This window comes from Leptopilina boulardi, unplaced genomic scaffold (genome assembly GCF_019393585.1).
Source record: "Leptopilina boulardi isolate dan_hultmark-lab unplaced genomic scaffold, ZJU_Lbou_2.1 LbouV2_210, whole genome shotgun sequence".
Lineage (NCBI taxonomy): Eukaryota > Metazoa > Arthropoda > Insecta > Hymenoptera > Figitidae > Leptopilina > Leptopilina boulardi.
In genome coordinates, this window is record NW_026137764.1 from 111,314 (window position 1) to 134,184 (window position 22,871).

Below are 22,871 nucleotides of genomic sequence, written 5' to 3' on the forward strand. Positions count from 1 at the left end.
TTATTATACAGGAAAGAAGACACTCAAATTCACCAGACGGCGACAAGGATATTGATCCCTTAGTTTTGGATTTAATTGACATGGGTCAGGAGATGATGGTTAATCTTCGACACATAAGTCTCAGATCTCATCACTGCTACAGGGATCCAGATCCAATAAATCTCTATCATAAAGTCGGTCACGGAACACTTGATATGTATGTTCTGAGTCCCAGTAAAGACAGTAAGGAAGTACGTGAATTTCTCGCCAAATGGCACGCCTCGGATTCGAAACTATTTTCCGGTCCTCATAAAAAGGATTCAAACAATCTTGTCTTTCCTATCCAAAATGTTGTTTCCATCTGTGCGCTATTAGTCTGGCAACCTGCAAATCCCGAGGGTACAATTACAAGGATTCTCTTTCCCGGAAGTACGCCTCAACATAAAATCTTTGAGGGATTGGATCGTCTCAAGCATCTTGAATTTTTGAAACATTCAACATGCTCGGCCAAAAGTCTCTCGCCATCGACTTCGCTCGTCGCTCTTAAGGACAAACCCTTAAAGAAGATGGGTTTGATCGAGAGAGAAGTGAAAAAATTCGAAGCAAAACGCGAGAAAAAAGAAACATCAGAAATAAAGACTGTTAGAGGAAGTGATGAGTCGCCTCAAAAAACAATTTCACAGAGGATATCAAAAGTTGAAGGAAAAACGAGAAAGGTTGCAGAAAATAAAAAGATTGAATCTGAGTCGAAGAAAATTGAATCTGATACCAAAGATGGTAAGAAAGTTGATGAAACCAAAGAAGGTAAGAAAATTGATGACATGAAGAAAAAAATTGAAAAGCCCGAGAAGCAAGAAGGCGAAACGAAAAAGACTGATGTTATTAAAGCGGAAACTGAAAAGACTGTTAACAAGGAACAGAAACCGAAACCAGAACCAAAGAAGAAGGACGTTAAAGATGTTAAACCTATTGTGAAAACGATCAAACCCGAACCACCAAAACCAAGTGCTAAACCAATAGAGAAGAAGATTATGAAACCAGCTGATAAGAAAGATGTCAAATCATCACCAACGACACCAAAGAAAACTCTCAATGGAACTGCTACCAAAACGGAAATATCAAAAACAACACCTAGAGTCTCCATGAAACCAATTACCAAAGCACCATCTACTGCTCCAGCTAAAAGTGCAAAAGATGCCAATAATAGAAAAGTTGTTGAGCAAAAGAATATAGAGATGGCTGGATCAGTTGCTTCGGCATCAAAAGCACCAAAAATAAAGCCCGTCGAGAGAAAACCAATCAGTCGTCGAACAAAACCCGTGAGTCCCAACAAAGCCAGAGTTCCCATTAGTCCAGCAAAATCAACAAGAAGTACACCAACCACATCTGTTAAATCCGATAAGGATGGCGTAATTAGAAAAGTCAAAGGTGACAAAGGAACAACTGACTCTTCCACCGTGTCAACACCTTCCGGTATTGAGCCAGATTCAGTTATAAGACTTGCCGAAAAGAATCTAACCGAAAAATCCGAAGACATGTCATTGGATTCAATTGAAAGTAAAGTATTGGCTGATCTTAAGGAAGAAAGAGAGGTTGTTGAGGAGATTGAAGCAGTTCTACAAAAAGCCGAGAGAATAGAAGAAGCCAGAAAAGAGGAACGATTCGAGGGCGATGATGATATTACCGCTGAAGCTACTGATAAGAAAGAAGAAGACATGACTGAAGAGGATGTGACAGCTGAGATTGAAGATGCACCGAAAAAAGATAGTTCGAGAAAAGCCAGTCAGGAATTAACAGAGGAAGATGAATATTTAATTGTTGAGAAAGAGGAAATTTACACAGAGGACTCCGCTCAGAGTGGCGAAGGCGAACAGAAGCATTTTCTGGATGAAGTTGAATCAGAGAAAGCTAAAATACTCATGGAAAAGAAAATGCATCAAGATGATGAGGCTGAGGAGAAGAAAGATGAGATTCCTGAGAAGAAGTTAGATTTTGCTGAAACATCGGCCATTAAAAGGGAGGAAAGACGAGCTTCAGAGTTATTGTCTCCAGAACATAAGGAACAGCTCAAGGAAGAGATGAAGGAAATTATCGCATCAGCTACAGAAGTTGTTCAAAAGTCCGAAGAGAAAGATGATTCCGGAAAGAAAGACAGTGAGGACATAACAAAAGAACCTTCCAGTTTGAGTCCCGATAAGTTGGATTCTTCCGAAAAGAAAACAGATACTGACGTGAAACCTGAACTCGATCAAAAGGAATTAATACCCGAAAAAATGGAAGAGTCTCAAGAAAAAATATCGACACTTGAATCTGGTGCAACGACAACTGCTCCCACTCTTCCAGAAGATGAGCGAATCACTTTGGATGATATTAAAGAAGATATTGATGAGAAACATGTAGCTGAGGAAGTAAAAGAAAAAGTTGTTGCTTCAAAAGTAGAGGAAGTTATTCCGGTCGAATTGCCAGCACCCGTTGTTCGTCAGTCCATTCCAGCTCATCAGCGAGACTCTGTTAAAACTCCAGACGAAGTTGCTGATCTTCCAGTTCATGAAGAAGTTGATCCTAAACTTTATGCAATAGATGGCTTTAGTAAGGACAGCAAGGATGAAAAGGCTCAGTCTCCTCAGGATCCTAAGGGACCTTCCACTCCTTCAGCAAAGGAACAAAAAGGTGTATTCAGTTTCTTTGGAAAAGTTGCCGATAAATTTGAAAAGGGAATTGACAAATTAACCAAGAAGAAAAAAGATTCGGATAAAGATGATGATAAATCATCGTCGAAATCCAGTTCTCCAAAGGATCATAAACCAGAAGCAGCTGACTTTGAAGAAGTTGATATGGATAAAGTTTTCCAAAAAGTAGGAAAAGTTCATGAGAAAGCTGAAGTTTTCGAACAAGTCGAACCAATAGTGCACGACGTAAAGATGGCAACAATAAAAGAAACTGCAACATTCTTACAAGAGGAAATTCAAGATCTTCGAAGAACAAGTATCCCTGATCTAGAAGCAAAAGCTGTGTGTACGACTGTTGATGATGTCGAAGCAGAAAGAGTCATTCATGATGATAAATCACCTCTTGAAGAAATGAAAAATAAAACTTCACCCAAGCAAGAGAAGAAAGAAGAATCAGAAGATGCTGAAGGCATCGAAGAAGTTGAAGCACTAATAAAGGAATCGTCCAAGAAATTTAAATCTGTTAAAGACAGTCTCAGAGATTCTTTAGAGTCCCTTGAAGATAAGGGTCCAAAAGAGAAGGGAATTAATTTAGCTGATCTTCCTCCGCCAACTGACATTATCACAGACACTTTAACTGGGGTTGCTGAAAAATTAGAAGAAATAAAACCGTCAATCGAATCTGTTTCTCCCATTTCCAAAGAGCCTGAGAAAGTCAAGTTCTCTATTCCTGAAGATGTTGAACTTGATGATGAAGCAGCTGATGAAGACGACGACGATTATCACATTCCGGATCTGAAAGAAGCTGTACGAGATGTTGGCGAAGTCCTAGCTGGTACTGCTGGAATTCATTTTGAAGAAAAGCCCAAAGATGTCGTTGAAATTGTCAAAAAAGTTGCTGAAGTCCTTAAAGAAGACGATTTCTTATCGGAGAAAGCTCTTTCGGAGATTCCCAAAAAGGAGGAAGAAGGACCATCAGCTTTGGATACGAAATTAATTGAAGAAACGAAAGCAAAAGTTGAAGAACCCAGACCAAGTTTAGGAGACATTATGCCAAAGAAAGTAGGGGTCACTGAACAATTACCGTCTCAGGAAGAAGTTGAGGAGATGATAGTAAGTGACTTTGTTAAGCCTTTACCAGTTTATGAATCAGCAACCGGAGTTGAGGTTCAAGAGGAACCTTGTATGAAAGTTATCAGAGATACTAAAATCACTTCTCCAGCAAGAGAGGAAGCACCAGATCGAGAAGAAATTCTAGCAATGGGATCAGGATTGCTGTCAGATGTTAACATTTGCGAAAGAATGGGTGTATGTGCTGATAGAGAATTAATGGATGTAATGGACGCTGGATTGGAACAAATTTGTACCAAAACAATTCTTCCCCTCAAGCTTGAAGATACTGATACCAAAGAAGAAATAGAATCATCTGAGATTGGATTTGAGCAAAAATTATCACCAGCAAAGGCAGAATTGGTTATAGTCACTCCTGGATCAACGCCATCGTCTCCTAAATTTATAGAGAAGATATCTGATCAAGAAGTACAGAAAGCCTTAAAACTTGATACTTTGCTATCGGATCATTTAAAGCAGGTAATTAATCAATCGGAAAGTGTTGATGAAATAATTGAAGAAATCATCACATCGAAGAAACAAAAGATTACAACGGAAATTATAGAGTATATTATGTTCATAAAACGTATTTCTAGAGAAAGGATAATTGAAATAATTGAAAATGTAATTATCAGACGAGGCATTCGTCGTGAGAGTGCAATGGATATTGAGGATATTATAAAAACCGAAGTGGTAATTAGTCCTCAAAAGAGAACAGATGTTGAAGATTATATTGAAAAAGAGTTTGTTAATAAAGGAAAGAAAATTACTACATTAATTATCGAGGAGATCTCATTGTTAAAAATAATTCCCAAAGATGTTATTATGGAGATTATTGAGAGTATCATAATCAAAAGAAAAATTACTAAAGATTCGGTGCTTGATGTAGCCGATGAGAAAACTCAGGAAGTTAGCTCAGAAGATGTTCCTTTGCAAGAGACAATTGTTGATCAAAAACTAAAATCAATAACGGAAGTTGTCGAGAAAAAAGAAGTTCCACATATTGAAAGTGCTTTGGATATTGAAGATGAACTTGTTGAAGGATTTGTTAGTATTCCTTCTAAAGATGCTGTCACGGCTTTCATAAGTGAAGAAAGAAGAGGTACCCATGAAGAATTAGCTGTTGAAGCCAGAGGTTCCCCATCAGGCAAGACTCTTTCAGAGAAAGATGATTTTGAAGCTGTTGAGAGAGAAGAATATAAAGTCAGTGGTTCGATACAGTCACCAGATATATCGAGAAAATTGAGTGAATCAAAAACAGAAGAAGAAGAAGACTCGAGTGATGTAATTGAAGCTGATGAAAAATTTGTGAGAGAAACTAAAGAGAAAGAAGGAAAGGAGTTTGAACTTGATGACATCAAAGAAGTGGTGGAGGAATTTGATGTTCGAGTTCGTGATACTGAAGTTTCTGAAGCATCAGAAGTTGTTGATGCTACTGAAAAGTATCTTAATGAAGCCAAAGAAAAAGTTGTTGCTCCAATGAAAGAATTTGATGACAAAAAAATTCAGGATGTTGACAAAGTCATTTCAGAAAAAGAATCAGTTATTAGTTCGTCTGCAGCTATTGATGAAAGAAAAAAGAGTATTTCTGAAAAAATTGCTAATAGAGTTCCATTAACTGAAGAAGAGCAGGAAATTTTTGATCAGGATCCACAGGATGCGGCGGTACGTAAAATGTTTGTAACAGCTAGTAGTGAAGATGGTGGACACGAGACAGAGATTTGTGCTCCAGGGACAATTACATTCACAAAAACCGTGACACCGGATGATTCTTTAAAAGATGTTTCTACTAAGTCTACTCCAGAAAAAGATTCTTTGGTGATGGACAAGGATTCTTTGCATTCCGAAGAAAGTTCACTAGAGAAAGACAGTATTTCTGATAAATCGCCACTACAAGCTAAAGAAAAAGTTTCTCCAGTTGATAGTTTAGATAAGTCACCAGTTGGTACTCGTGATTCTCAGGATCTAGATGATAGTTTAGAAAAAAGGGATGAATTGACTGAAAAAACTCCAGAAAAATCGCTTACAAAGGAAGAAGAGTTGAAAAAAGTAATGCATCTTGACGATCTGAAGCCTATGGAATTAGATAAGTCAGGTGATATTTCTCCTGCTGATAGTGTTTTTTCGAAAAGTCCCAGTGAAAAGCCATCAATTCCTGACCAAACATCAATTTCTGAAACACCAGATCAAGCGAAAATTCCCTTTACTGAGGAAGATACAATAAAAGATTTACCTAAATTAGATGCTGAGAAATCTCTTGATAAATCTCGCTTCACAAGTATTGTAAGCGTTAAGGACGAAGAAAAACCTATTGATCGGTCTAGATCAACAAGTATTATCAGCGAAAAAGAATATCAACGAGAATCACGAACAGGAAGTATTGTAGGTGAAGAGTTAGATCTTAAAGAAGGCAAAATTTCTGATGAAAAGCAAGAATTAAAAATCGATGAGGATGAAGCAGCAGCAGACCGATCAAAGTCTCCGAGCATTGCAGGAGATAAGCCTGATGATAAAGACATTATTGTTGAAGTTAAATCCAGATCTGCAAGTATAGCTGGTGAAAAACCGGTAATAGATATAAAACATGATAAGGAATCATCTGATCCTTCAATATCTCCAAGTGTGGCTGGTGAAAAAAAGGATTTAATAGAAGAAAAAGTTTCAAGGTCATCCAGCATTGTAAGCGAAAAATCGGAAACAAAAGATTCTTTAGAAAAGTCAAAATCTCCAGTATTGAGTGATAAATCTGACGAAAAGGAAGCTCTTGATCGATCTAAGTCTCCTAGCATTGCTGGTGATAAACCAGATGATAAAAATTTATTTGAAGAGGTAGACAGTAAATCAAAAACCTCAAGTATTACCAGTGAGAAACCTGATTTAAAAGAAGTTTCTGATCGATCAAAATCTCCAAGCATTGTTGGAGATAAACCAAGTGATAAAGATATTATTGTTGAAGTTAAATCCCGATCTGCAAGTATAGCTGGTGAAAAACCGGTAATAGATGTAAAACATGATCAGGAATCATCTGATCCTTCAATATCTCCAAGTGTAGCTGGTGATAAACCAGATGAGGGAGATTTCATTGAAGAACCTCTTGTTAAATCCAGAACGGCCAGTATTTCCAGTGAAAAAGCAGATCACAAGGATGTTGATCCATCAAAAGTTGCCAGTATTTTAGAGGATAAGCCTTCTGCTAAAGAAGAAACTAAAGAGGCTGAAGTTAAAGATAAAGATAAAGATTCCAATCAAATTAAATCACCAGCATTGAGTGCTAAGCCTTTGGATAAGGATTTAATAGAAGAAAAATTTTCAATATCATCAAGCATTATTAGTGAAAAGCCTGAGATAAAGGATATTTTAGGAGAGTCAAAATCTCCAGTACCCAGTGATAAGTCAGATAAAAAAGAATCTCTGGATAGGTCGAAATCACCTAGCACAACTGGTGATGAATCATGCGAAAAGGATTTAATTGAGGAATCATCCGACAAGTCTCGAAAATCAAGTATCACTAGTGAGAAACCAGATGCAGAAAGTAATAAACCTTCAGCAATTGATATTGATAAATCGATTGAAAAGGAATCGAGAGATATTTTTAAACCCTCTAGTATCGCAAGTGATAAAACTATTGTAAAATCTACTGATCAGAAAGATACGGATAATCGAGCACTGCTGGATTCTAAAGATGATGAACCAAGTGATCGTTCTAAGTCACCTAGCATTGCTGGTGATAAAGAAAATGAAAAAGATTTTGTGGAATTCAGCAAGTCAAGATCATCTAGCATTGTTAGTGAAAAACATACACCAGAACCGTTAAGAAAATCTTCTTTGCTAGCAGACACCAAATACGATGAGAAATTCGAAAAAGATCAATTTGAATATCTCAGATCAGGTAGTTTAATGAGTGATAAACTGGATGAGGATTCTATTGACAGAACTAAATCACCAAGTTCAACCAGTGACAAGTCCGATGATAAAGATACATTAGAAAGATCGAAATCACCAAGTATTGATGGTGATAAACAGGATTATGATGGAGATCGAGGTAAATCTAGATCTCCAAGTGTAATTAATGAAAAAGTCGATCATGATAAATTGTTAGAAAAAGATGAATTGAAAGTCGATGATCGCGATAGGTCAAGATCATCAAGTTTTGGCAGTGGTATAGTTGAAGAAAAAGAATCCGCATTAGAAACAGAAGCAGTTCCTGATGTTGATTCTAAAAAACAGTCTGATAAAGAGGAAATCAGATCCAGGTCATCAAGTATCATTAGTGAGCAGCATGATGAACAGAAGCTCAGATCTAGGACATCAAGTATCACTAGTGTAAAACATGATGAGAAGGAACTTACATCAACGAAAGCTACTCCTCATGTTGATACTGAGAAAAAGGTTGATAAAGATGAAATCAGATCTAGGTCGTCAAGTATCGTCAGTGAGAAGCATGATGATGTGAAGCCTCGATCTAGATCATCAAGTATCGCTAGTGTAAAACATGATGAGAAAGAACTTGCATCAGCAACATCAGCGACTCCTCTTGCTGATTCTGAGATAAAGTTTGATGAAGATGAAATCAGATCAAGGTCATCAAGTATCGTCAGCGAGAAACATTTTGAAGAGAAACCTAGATCTAGATCATCAAGTATCGCTAGTGTAAAACATGATGAGAAGAAACTTACATCGACAACAAAAACGGCCCCTCATGTTGATTCTGAGAAAAAGCTTGATAAAGATGAAATTAGGTCTAGATCATCAAGTATCACTAGTGTGACACATGATGAGAAGGAACTTACATCAATAACAAAAACTGCTCCTCTTGCTGATTCTGAGAAAACGATTGCTGAAGATAAAATTAGGTCAAGATCGTCAAGTATCGTCAGTGAGAAGCATGATGATCAGACGCATAGATCTAGAACATCTAGTATCGCTAGTGTAAAACATGATGAGAAGGATCTTACGTCAACAACAAAAACTGCTCCTCATGTTGATTCTGAGAAAATGATTGATAAAGATGAAATCAGGTCCAGGTCCTCAAGTATCGTTAGTGAGAAGCATGATGACGAGAAACCTAGATCAAGATCATCAAGTATCGCTAGTGTGAAACATGATTTTAATGAACTTTCATCAGCAACAACAGCGGTTCCTCTTGCTGATTCTGCGAAAAAGGTTGTGAAAGAGGAAATCAGGTCCCGGTCGTCAAGTATCGTCAGTGAGAAGCATGATGATTTGAAACTGAGATCTAGATCATCAAGTATCGCTAGTGTGAAACATGATGAAAAAGAACTTGCATCTAAAACAGAAGTTGCTTCTAATGTTACTGTTGATCAAAAAATTGAAAAGGATGAAATCAGATCAAGATCGACGAGTATAGTCAGTGAAAAGCATGATGACCAGATGCCTAGATCTAGAACATCAAGTATCGCTAGTGTAAAACATGATGAGAAGGAACTTACATCAACAACCAAGGCTACTTCTCATGTTGATATTGAGAAAAAGGTTGAGAAAGAGGAAATTATGTCTAGGTCATCAAGTATCGTCAGTGAGAAGCATGAAGACAAAAAGACGAGGTCTAGAGCATCAAGCATCGCTAGTGAGATACATGATGAAAAGGATCTTGAGTCTGTAACAAAAGCTGCTTCTCATGTTGATTTAGATAACAAATTTGAAAAAGAAGAACATAGGTCAAGGTCTTCAAGTGTTGTTAGTGAGAAGCATGATGACAAGAAGCCTAGATCTCGAACATCTAGCATTACTAGTGATAAATCTGACGATAAGGAACTCGTCTCTGCAAAAAAAGTTTCAGAAAGTTTTCCTCATTCTGATAAATCGGTTGAACAGGAGGAAATCAGGTCAAGATCATCAAGTATCGTCAGTGAGAAGCATGATCCACGTGTTGTCAATTTACCTAGAGCAGAATCACCAACACATGATCAAACGCCTAAAGATCGATCTCGATCTCACAGTTTGTTTGAAGGGGCTGAGAAAACACCTTTAACCAGATCAAGAACTGGTAGTTTATTTGAAGATAAACCTGTTGAAAAGATTCATCTTATGGAGCAACTGAGTGGAGCTTTGGAAGATTCAATTCATTCAACTATTCTAGAAGAGAAAGATGAGATAAGAAGCTCAACAGAGAAACTTCCTGGATCCAGGAAGCAGAGTGAAGCAGAGATTTCACTATCAAAGGAACCTGTGAATTATCAAAAGGACTTAAGTGAATCAAAGTCGCAAATAGTACCTGATGTAGAAGACGTTTCGCAAGTGGATCCTAATGAAAGGATATTGTTAGAAAATTATGTGGCGCATGAGTTTTTGGGTAAGAAGAAAAAAATAAGTGCACAAATACTGGATGAAATGAGTGTGGCTCATTCACTTCCAAAATCAGTGATAAAAGAAATAATTTTGAATATGAACATTCCTAGAGATATTATTGGATTTGACCAAGAAGAGCAATTTTCTGACTCGGACGATGATGACGTGTTGGGAAAGTTGCAGGCGGATACTTTAAAAAATATAGAGAAATATATCATTGATACTTACATTGACAAAAATAAGAAGTTGTCCTTGAAAGTAGTGGATGAAATCGCGAGTGTTAATTTAGTTTCAAGGAGAATTATTATCACAATTATCGAACAGATTATTCTAGTAAAAAAATTAACGAGACAAAACATTCTCGACAGTGATATTTTAGAGCTTGAAAAACCTTCAGTTGAAGGGATAGATACTATTGTCGAATCACAGACCATTGAAGAAAAAAGTTCCGAATCAAAAGTTGGTGACGGGATCACTGCTGTGCCTGATTCGAAGCGGTCTAGTCTAGCTAGTGTTAAGGATCACGAAGACATTAAGAGCGATCTCATACCACATGATACGGAGGATGTAGCTGATAAATCACTCACAATGGAGCAAGATGTTCAAGGCCTTAAACCCATTTCCAAGAGTCCTAGTCCTGAAGTGGAAGAATCCTCTTCTCGATCAGTTTTCCAGCAAAGTTCCGATCTCTTGGAAACACAAATTCCTGAGGAGATATCTATATCGGAAGAGAAGCGCACAGAGGTAAAAAGTCTTTTGATAGAAGATTATATAACCAAGGGAAAGAAAATTACCGAGATATTCCTCCAAGAGATCATCAATAGAACCCGGGTACCTCGATACATCATTTTAGAAATAATCGATGAAATTATTTTTAATAAGAAATTATCAAGAGATAGTGTGATTGACAAATTATTGTTTCTGGAGGAGGACGATTCTCTTGAACGATCCCTCTTATCCACTCCAGATAGAAAGTCTTCCGGATATTCAACACCAGAAATTAAGCATTACGATGACAAGGTGACCAAAACAATTCCCTCGTATGTTGCTGATTATGAAAGTCCTTTCCATAAAGCATTTGTCGGCGGCATGACTGAAATCAGAACAACACATATTACAACTCTTTCTGGAAAATCAACTCCGGATCTAGGAGGACGGGCTGATACTCCAGAGTCTACTTCTGATGTTACTAGTACAACGGGAACTACTTCCCAGGACGTTACAGAGAAAAAGCATGAAATGAAAACGATTCAACCTGATGGTTCAAGTAAAACTGATGATGATGATTTGAAAACTACGGTTCTTAAAACAACACATTTAACTAGTCAATTTGAAAAGACTGAGGATCTAGTTGATTTACCAAAAACTGTTAAACAAGAAGTTGTGGTTTATGAGGAAGATCCAGATGTTTTGGAAACTGTGACAACCAAAACTACAAGAACTGTAATAATCGATGAAGGATCTGGAGAGACAGTTGTCACATCTGAAATCGGGAAGCCAGAACTCTTCACTTGCATCATTTCTCGCGATGGAACTCCACAAGTCACCTCAGATGTTGTGACGAAAGTTATTAGCAGAGAAACCACTCCTGAGATTACAACTGATGTCAAGAGAATCGTGACAACTGTTACAACCGTCACTGATTCCAATGGGAAAGTCACGACTATGAAAGATGTGACACAAACATCTGAAACATTGGATAGAGAAGAGCTTTTAGATAAACTTATTGATTCATCTCAAGGAGATAAGGCAATCAAGTCAGAAGTAAAATCCCAGGGTGCACTAAAATCCGATAAAATGATGAAAGAAACAACCGCAACTCTAACTTCAACATCTGGTGTTTCAACACCTGATGTGAAAATGTTCTACGATTCTGGAAAATCAACACCTGATCATCAAGAAGAAAAACTCGAGGTACTTGGTAAAACATCTGCTGAACGTCTAGAACACTCGATTTCTCCATTGGTACGCGACTTAGTATCAGATGAAAGGAGTTACTCTGGAAAATCTTCACCAGACATGTCGCTTCCAAAGGACATTGCTTACAGTGGATCCACTGGAAAATCAACACCAGATATTCCTATTTCACCGTTGATAAGGGATGGTGCACATCCTTCTGGAAGATCAACACCTGATAAACGGCTGGAAGGCAGGTCCAGAACAAGCACACCTGAAGGATTTCGGTCAGGTGAAGTTATAAGAACGACAATTACAACCACCAGAACTATGTCTGACGATGGAGAGATAATCACAACTACTAAGGAAGTTACAGAAGCTACCAATGAAAAAGGTGAAACTGTCGTGATTACAGAAAAAACAGATGTGAAAGTTGATAATCATCTACCAGAGAGTATTGGAAATGTCATTGGAGAGTTGAAATCGGCCGATATTCAACGAGGATCAAGTCCAGGATCAGATGCAATGAGTGAAAGGGACGCTGGACCAACAAGTCCACGTAGTGATCAAAGCAGTAGTCACAGCAGAGCAGCAACTCACGTCTGGGGTAGCAGTGAAGAAAGGCACACTTATTCTGATGATGAACCACCTAGTTCTCCACTTTCAACAACTTCACACGTTGGACAATCTCCTCGTCACTATGAAAACCAATCAATGACCAGCAGCTTCTACGGTGAATTGCCAACCACCGTAACCAAAACTGAAACTAGCGTTCGCTTCAGTGATCCTCAAACCGAAACCAAAAAGCTAACTGTCGAAATGGAATTCACAGGTGGATTCAGCGAAAAATCAGATTCCAAAAAGTTTATTGACGAAGCTGACTTGGATTCAGATAAAATTTTATTAGAAGAAAAGGACACGAAGGCTGGAACTTCTGTCGCATCTTCCCAAGATAAGGATGATAAAGATAAAGATGATCCAATTGCCGGTTGGGGCAGTCCTTTAGGTTTACCTTCACCTGAACCGCCAAGAAAATTTAATTTACGAACTCTTGTTCAACGGGACTTGAAGGATGATAAAGATGAATTTGATCCAATTGCTGATTGGGGAAGTCCTTTAGGTTTACCTTCACCCAAACCACCGAGAAAATTTAATTTACGAAGTCCTGTTCAACCTAGTAGCAGTTCCTGTGATCTGTCACCAGACAGCTTGAATTTTGATCTCCATGATTGGGGCGAGCCATTGAAATTACCTACTCCGATTCCATTGCCGAATGAGGTTTCTAATAAAGCATCTCCCGCAACTCCAAAAAAAGAGCGAAAACAAACGAAAAAAGTTATTTCAGAAAATATAAAAAATAAAAAACGGTCTGAGAGTCCTATTAAAAATGAGAAGAAGTTGAAGGACTCAAAGAATAAAGTTCAACCCGTTTACATGGATTTGACATATGTTCCTCATCATGGAAATTCTTACTATACGGCTTTGGAATTCTTCAAGAGAGTGAGAGCAAGGTATTACGTTTTCAGTGGAACTGAACCCAGTCGTGAAGTTTATGACGCTTTGCTAGAGGCGAAGAAAACTTGGGAAGATAAAGATTTAGGTAAGTTTATCTACCTCCATTTCATTCATTTATGTTTTATTCCTTCTACATATTTTTTTTAATGACCTTTTCTTCAATATTTTCTCTACTCCTTATTTCTTCATCTATTTCACCTCTTCTTCTACTTAGTTCTACAAAATAAATATTCTACACAAGGGGGAAATAACTAAAAAAAATTTGGTGTACACTTAATTCATAATTCATGATAATTCACGATACTTCAGATAATTCAGGATAATTCATAATACTTAAAGTTAATTCAAGATAAATCACAGTAATTTGAGATAATTCAAAATAATTCATGATAATTCATATAAAAGATAATAATTTATATACTTCAAGTTAATTCAAAATTATTCATAGAAATTCGAGATAATTCGAAGTAATTCGAGATAATTCAAAGTAATTCAAAGTATTTCAAAGTAATTCAAAATAATTCGTAATAATTCGAGATAATTCAAAGTAATTAAAGATAATTTATGATAATTCATGGTAATTCATATACTTCAAGTTAATTCAAGACAATTCATAGTAACTCGAGATAATTCAAGATAATTCATGATAATTTATGATAATTCAGATAAAGAATAATTCATATATTTCAAGTTAATTCAAGATAATTCGTAGTAATTCGAGATAATTCAAAGTAATTCAAGATTATTCATAATAATTTAAAGTAATTCATTATACTTCAGATAATTCAGGATAATTCATAATACTTCAAGTTAATTCAAGATAAATCACAGTAATTTGAGATAATTCAAAATAATTCATGATAATTCATATAAAAGATAATAATTTATATACTTCAAGTTAATTCAAAATTATTCATAGAAATTCGAGATAATTCGAAGTAATTCGAGATAATTCAAAGTAATTCAAAGTATTTCAAAGTAATTCAAAATAATTCGTAATAATTCGAGATAATTCAAAGTAATTAAAGATAATTTATGATAATTCATGGTAATTCATATACTTCAAGTTAATTCAAGACAATTCATAGTAACTCGAGATAATTCAAGATAATTCATGATAATTTATGATAATTCAGATAAAGAATAATTCATATATTTCAAGTTAATTCAAGATAATTCGTAGTAATTCGAGATAATTCAAAGTAATTCAAGATTATTCATAATAATTTAAAGTAATTCATTATACTTCAGATAATTCAGGATAATTCATAATACTTAAAGTTAATTCAAGATAAATCACAGTAATTTGAGATAATTCAAAATAATTCATGATAATTCATATAAAAGATAATAATTTATATACTTCAAGTTAATTCAAAATTATTCATAGAAATTCGAGATAATTCGAAGTAATTCGAGATAATTCAAAGTAATTCAAAGTATTTCAAAGTAATTCAAAATAATTCGTAATAATTCGAGATAATTCAAAGTAATTAAAGATAATTTATGATAATTCATGGTAATTCATATACTTCAAGTTAATTCAAGACAATTCATAGTAACTCGAGATAATTCAAGATAATTCATGATAATTTATGATAATTCAGATAAAGAATAATTCATATATTTCAAGTTAATTCAAGATAATTCGTAGTAATTCGAGATAATTCAAAGTAATTCAAGATTATTCATAATAATTTAAAGTAATTCATTATACTTCAGATAATTCAGGATAATTCATAATACTTTAAGTTAAATCAAGATAATTTATAGTAACTCGAGATAATTCAAAGTAATTCAAGATAATTCATAATAATTCAGATAATGAATAATTCATATATTTCAAGTTAATTCAAGATAATTCGTAGTAATTCGAGATAATTCAAAGTAATTCAAGATTATTCGAGATAATTTAAAGTAATTCATTATACTTCAGATAATTCAGGATAATTCATAATACTTTAAGTTAATTCAAGATAATTCATAGAAATTTAAGGTATTTCAAGCTAATTCATGATAATTCAGATAAAAGATAATAGACATACTCCAAGTTAATTCAAGATTATCATAGTAATTCGTGATAATTCAAAGTAATTTAAGATCATTCATGGTAATTCATATATTTCAAGTTAATTCAAGATAATTCGTAGTAATTCGAGATAATTCAAAGTAATTCAAGATTATTCGAGATAATTTAAAGTAATTCATTATACTTCAGATAATTCAGGATAATTCATAATACTTTAAGTTAATTCAAGATAATTCATAGAAATTTAAGGTATTTCAAGCTAATTCATGATAATTCAGATAAAAGATAATAGACATACTCCAAGTTAATTCAAGATTATCATAGTAATTCGTGATAATTCAAAGTAATTTAAGATCATTCATGGTAATTCATATATTTCAAGTTAATTCAAGATAATTCGTAGTAACTGGTAGTAATTCGAGATAATTCAAAGTAATTCAAGATTATTCATAATAATTAAAAGTAATTCATTATACTTCAGATAATTCAGGATAATTCATAATACTTTAAGTTAAATCAAGATAATTTATAGTAACTCGAGATAATTCAAGATAATTCATAATAATTTATGATAATTCAGATAATGAATAACTCATATATTTCAAGTTAATTCAAGATAATTCGAAGTAATTCGTGATAATTCAAAGTAATTTAAGATCATTCATGGTAATTCATATACTTCAAGTTAATTCAAGATAATTCGTATTAATCGATGTAATTCAAAGTAATCCAAAGTAATTGATAATAATGATAATTTGCAATACTTCAGACAATTCAGGATAATTCATGTATTTCAAGATAATTCTGGATAATTCAACACAAGTGTACACCTTAAGGTCAGGTCCAAGTGAGGCAGCGCCATCTACATTGAAACTAAAATTTTGGAAAATTTTCAACAGCCTTTTCTTGGAAACAAGAAGGTAAAATGCTTTTTCCTTCATGGATAATTGATTATTGGCAAGATATACACCAGCTAAAACTTTTTTTGAGTTAAAATAATAAAAAAAATTTCATGTCAATAAATTAAATATGAGCACTTTTTTCACAAAAACTGTAACAGTACTTTCTCAGAAATTACAATCAAAAATGCAATTTCCATTTGGAAAATTAATAAACGCTAAAAAATACACTACCTAAGATTTACCAATCACGAAAATAACAAAAAAAAAGTTTTTTAACATAACATATTTTACTCATTATGACAGCCGTTTGGCAGGTTATATATGTCACCAGACGTTTCGCGGTTTTGCCGAAAGGAGGAGATTGGCGCTGTTGCTAACCACCTGAAATACATAATCTACCAAAGGGCTGTCACAATCAGTAAAGCAGTATCAATATGTTAAATATTTAATAAAATTTTTTTTTGTTATTTTCGTGATTGGAAAATCTTAGGTCGTGTATTTTTTAGCGTTTATTAATTTTCCAAATGGAAATTGCATTTTTGATTGTAATTTCTGAGAAAGTACTGTTACAGTTTTTGTGAAAAAAGTGCTCATATTTAATTTATCAACATGAAATTTTTTTCATTATTTTAACTCAAAAAAAGTTTTAGCTGGTGTATATCTTGCCAATAATCAATTATCCATAAAGGAAAAAGCATTTTACCATCTTGTTTTCAAGAAAAAGCTGTTGAAAATTTTCCAAAATTTTAGTATCAATGTAGATGACGCTGTCTCACTTAGACCTGGCCTTAATTCACAAGTTACTTCGCCCTCGATTCTGCAGAATAAGATTCTATCAAATGTTGTGTAATCTCATTGAGAATTTGTATAGGTGTGACAAATGAGGGGCTGATAGTAAAAATGGTTTAAAATAACATTGGGAGCAAAAGTGGGATAAGTGACTTGGGAGCAAAAACGGGTTAAAATGATTCGTGTAATTTATTGATAAATTCATTATATTAATGATTAAAAAATATTAACAATAGGAAAAAATGCATATTTTATTATAATTAATATTTTTTAATCGATAATATAATGAATTTATCAATAAATTACACGAATCATTTTAACCCGTTTTTTCTCCCAAGTCACTTATCCCTCGTTTGCTCCCAATGTTATTTTAAATCATTTTTACTATCAGCCTCTCAAATATGTCCCATAAGTGTGAAAGTGTTAACTTTTTATGAGAAATTGTAATCTTTAATATTTTTGTTAAAATTTTTTTTCTTATATTTTCGGGTTTATATTGCAGAGGTAACAATGATTCCAACGTACGACACAGACACATTAGGATATTGGGTGGCAGATAATGAGGAGGCATTGGCAGCTCATCACATAGACCTCTCACCATCGGCATCACGATGCACAATCAATCTTCAAGATCATGAGACGAGTTGCAGTGCCTATCGACTCGAATTCTAGGGAATAGCAGGCTGCTCAGCCTTCATAGTCGAGTTCTGAGCCGCGTCCAGACAAACTTCCAATTCACTTTCTGGATCATTCATTCCATTGGAGATTGATTTTAGATCAATCGATCGTCCCGTCCCGTGGCTCCCGAAAATTGTACTCGCTACTTTAATAAGAAAAAAAAACGTGGACAGGCAATATATTTTCAAATCTCATATATTATTTACTATACATCAAACGAGGAAATTCATATGTCCCTTCTTTGTTGCGAGAGGAGAGTATGGGAGTTTTTTACTTTATTTAACAAAATTGTTGCTCTAATATTTACCATTGAATTTTTGAATAATTTTATTCGAAAAAACATTTCTTCAATCATCACCGATAATAATTACCACTCTTTTTATGAAATTATCAATAAGAATAAATTAAAAATAATTTTCTTATTTATTATCATTCAGATGATTGATAAAATTAAAAATATTTTTTTCTATTTTTTAATTTTCTTAATTAGAAAAAGGTAATTTACTGTGAAAAAAAAAATTATATAAAAAAAAAAACTTTTTTCTATTTTATTGATGAAAACATGTTTTTTCTAATAAAAGATTCAAACGCATATATAAAGAAAACGCACGATATATGAGGAGTATCGCGACGAATTTGCGCGATAGGTATTATTAACTGAATTTACAGTTGTACCTGCCGAAGCCTATAATTAAAAAGAACAATACTGAATAAACAAAGATAGAAAATACACTGGCATTCACTCGCACATAAAAAAAAAAAAAACAAGACATATTATGCACATTTTTAAAGGACTGCTTTAGTGATTGTATGACTAATACAAATATAACAATTTGAACAGTGAATGTTGATTATTGAACAGTAAATAATTGAATAATGAACAATGAGATTATTTAAATATTGAAGATAATGACTGATGCGCTGACGGGAGAAATGCACCGAAGTGACCTCGAGTTGACCTGTAGTGAACTTACCGATTATGGGACTGAATCATTGCATATTACTATATAGTTAATCCAATAAATTTATTTAGGAATTTTTAAATTTTGACGTGGACAAATCGTTATCGATAATATATGGCGTTTACGAACGAGAAGATGCTTCATTGATGCGGATTTCTCTGCTCTCATTCTCTCCTCGATCAACAAGATATAAACAGTTTAGTCTCTCGATAAGTGATCGCTAAAAAATTTTAAAGGAAAATTAATTTTCATATTAATAAATATTGAAAATTAATTTAAAGTTGTCACTTACCGAAAGTTTAATGTAGAATATGTGACTCATAAATCATGGAGTGGTAATAAAAAGAAAAAAGTGTCTTGATTCTGACACTTTATTGAAATAATCAACTCACCGAAATCTATTCAATTTAATAATTCTTAAATTTACAATTTCTCTTTTTGCAAATTACCGCTTGTTAATCGAATATCAAAAATACGAACATTTGATTCAAGTGGAAGTTCGCGATTCTACGAAAATATTTTACAAATTCTTTTCTTGAAGAAATTTTTCTTATATTATTTAAAAGTTTTTCCATGAATTATTCTAATTTAATTTGAAAGAAAAAAAGCATTTCAAGAATTCTAAAAGTTTTTCAAAAAATGAATTCAAATAATTAAAATTTGTAAAAAAATTTGAAAAAGAAATGATTGAAATCTTCAAGAAAAGTTTCTTTAATAAAATATATATATATATCTCTAAAAAAAAAAACAGCGGATAATGAGAAGTTTTAGGCGAGTACATAAGCCACTTCCTGAAACGGAAAGACTTTCCGAAAGTAGAGGTATAGACTATCAAAAATTAAAAATCCGTGGAACCATTTCCATTATTATCTGAAGTTCGAACAGCGTTCCGTTCACAGTAGCACAAGTCGCAAAACATCCATCCAAAGGACACGCCGCGATCTAAAAATGATAACGATAATTCTAATATTGCGATAATATTTCGTTTCCTCATGAATAATTGACGTATTATGAGAATCATTGTTTTTGACACAATACATCAATTGTTCATTGAATCAGATGAAATCTACTTCTAGAAAACTTAAAATTACTTACATAATATTAGATAATAGAAAAGAGTGCAAGAAGTGGTAAATGAATAGGAAAACCAAAAAAAAAAAAAAAAAACAAAAAAAGTGATTGAACTTTTGTACTTATTCCTCTGTCAACGATAACAATTACCAGTGATAATGATGAGGATAGGCTGTCGATTATATGAAGGTGATAACGCATTAAAATGACGATAATGATGATGATGATCAAGACCATTTATTATAATGAATGTCTCTTAGCGCTGTAATAGAAAAAGAAAAGATAATGCAAACAAAAGAATGTGGAGAGAATTTTTCACAAAGTTTTTAAATAGTTTTGAAAATTTTTCTATATGTTTATTTCAAATATTTATTAATTGTTTCACTTTGTTATATATTATAAATATATATAAATATATATTATATATATATATAAAAAATGAGCTATGCACTATTCTACGTTTTGAGCGATTGTGTGGCAATGTCAATTTATAAGAATTTGTGATTTTATAAAGTTAGATTTGCAAGATTTTAATAGGGGGTTATATTATGCCTTTCGCTAAGGCCTTCAGGTGCACCATTATTGCATAAATTTGACATAATTATATAAAAATAAATAAAAATCCATTTTTTAAATATTAATAAAAAAAAATTCCTATTTTTGTTTATTAAAGATGAATTTAAAGAAAATATTGTTAAAAATAGATTTTTTAAATAAAAGAAAAAATATTGAGTTTCAAAAGAAAACAGAAATTTTTTAACTTAAAAATATAAAAGAAAATTAAAATTATTAAAAAATTAAAAAAAATAATTTAACAAAAAAAAAATAAAAAATGGTGCGTCTGGAGTTTAAATTTTATGAAAATTTGAATGCTTGTAGGTAGAGTTTAATGACGTAAGATTTTTACCTAGATCAGTAAAAAAAAATAATACTATGTTACGGAACATATTATAGATTTTTTTCATTAATCGATTGAAAGTCAACGATTTTTCATGGATATCAGGGTCACGTAAGTTGAAGTTCGGAAAAAAAATAGATTTTTCTACTGCCCGCCTATTTCTTTTTTCTGGTGGTTTTTAGAAAAAAATAAAATACATTCAATCGTAATTTATAATACATAAATATTCAAACTTTGTTGCGCTAAATAATTTCCATTTATTTTTATAATTCATTAACACTTTTTATAATAAAAATAAAAAAAATGTAGATATGCGTTAATGTAAATAGGTGAAACTAAATCTTTTTTTTAAAATAGGAAAATTTTGTTAACTTATTTTGGAGGGAAGTTTTTTTTAAAAAAAAAGAGTACTCTTTCACAAGGTGAAAATTCTCTAATTAATTTTAAGTAATATGAAATTAATGACTTCAGTGAAAATTATTACTAGAAAAATTAATTTAGTTATTCAATTTATGAATTTGGAATAATATTTATTTTTTAAATAAAAATAATTAATAATTAAATTTATGTCAAAATATATCGAATTATTTTATATATAGATGAAATTTTTCTTTCGAGAAAGTAAAAATTTAAAAATTTTATTATGTATCGAATTATTATATCACCTTGTGCGCGTGTGTGTTTTTAAGAACAAAATACAAACTTGAACAATCGGCAGACATCGAGATTTAATTAATTAATAATGTTTATTATGAATTATCGCTATATTTCTACGTTGTAAAGTAATAATTAAGGTCCATGTCATCATCGTCATTATCATCGTTTCTTTTGTTTCGCGAATTAAAGCTTTTTATAACGTACATACTTACATACGAGAGAAGTTTAAAAAAAAAAAAAAAAAAAAAATTGGTGAGCAGAATACCTAAAAAATAAAAAGCAAAAGCAAAAAAGGATGAAAAAAGTATGTACTTATGTATTTATGTATTATTTATTGACAAGTAATAATGACCAGCTATCTAGGTAGGATGTTACAATTATTAAATAAAATTAAAGAGATGATAAAAGAAAACCTAAAACAGTGTCGAAGAATATTATAATACACTGGATGAGTTAAAAGCAAAACATTAAATTAGCGAGCGAGCTTTCACAGAAAATCAATTTTAGGGATGAAACTATAATATGACAGATGGAGAGCGGCAACACTATGGAAAAAAAACGTTGATTAAAAATTTTAAAACCAAAAAAAAAAAAAAAAACCCTAAATATGCGCTATGCGTACGGAATGGGAACGACGAAATTTGAATGTCAACTTTATCGGCGTATGTAATTAATTGCGTATCCGGATTTGTGGAAAGATCTTTATAGCTTACAAATAATAAAAGAGGGTAAATTTTCACGAAAATTATTACTGAAAATTTCTCTGGTCGTATATTTAAAAAAAAATGCGTAAATTCTAAGGATATTTATTGAACTGACTTTACTATTCCACCCAAATATATTAATTATAATTATTATTATATTAAAATAAAAAAAAAAATAAAATAAAATAAATTCTCTGGCCTAAAATAAAAACATCCAAATACAATATTGTAGCGTCCAATATTTTATGTCTTTCCGCATCAAACAATTTTGAACAAAAAAGATTTTTTATTGCTAATGTGCAAAAAAATAAAAGCGCCTGATTTTAATCAGCTTCAATTTTTGTTTTCTCGCGTAATAACGTATATATATAAATATGCGATATTTTTGCAAAAATCCTTTGTTCAGGATTGTGAGATTTTCGGATACGCGATAGTCTAGTCAGTAATTTTTGCGAAGTATTTCATGCGATTATAAACAAAAAAAAAAAACAAAAAAAAACAAAAAAAAAAACAAAAAAGAAAGAAAAAACCTCTAGTCATCCTTTATGTTCTCATTCCTCCAAGTGCACCAATACATCGCGTTTTCGAGTACGGAATTTAACTAAAAAAAAAAATGTACTGTGGAATGTTCATGGTGCTATATGATAAAAATTATGCTATATGATAAAAGGAATAATATAATAAATATAAACCATACCTAGAA

The 22,871-nt window shown here is 32.7% G+C and overlaps 1 protein-coding gene across 1 annotated transcript in view; it reads left to right on the plus strand.

The window, feature by feature from the left end:
* Positions 1–22,871, plus strand: part of LOC127278683 (microtubule-associated protein futsch) — an 89,583-nt gene extending 66,712 nt beyond the window's left edge. Inside the window, exons 7-8 of the mRNA XM_051300501.1 lie at positions 12–13,563; positions 17,701–22,871. Coding sequence (XP_051156458.1) covers positions 12–13,563; positions 17,701–17,870 — 13,722 coding nt within the window. The 3' untranslated portion in view covers positions 17,871–22,871. The remainder of the gene's footprint in view (positions 1–11; positions 13,564–17,700) is intronic.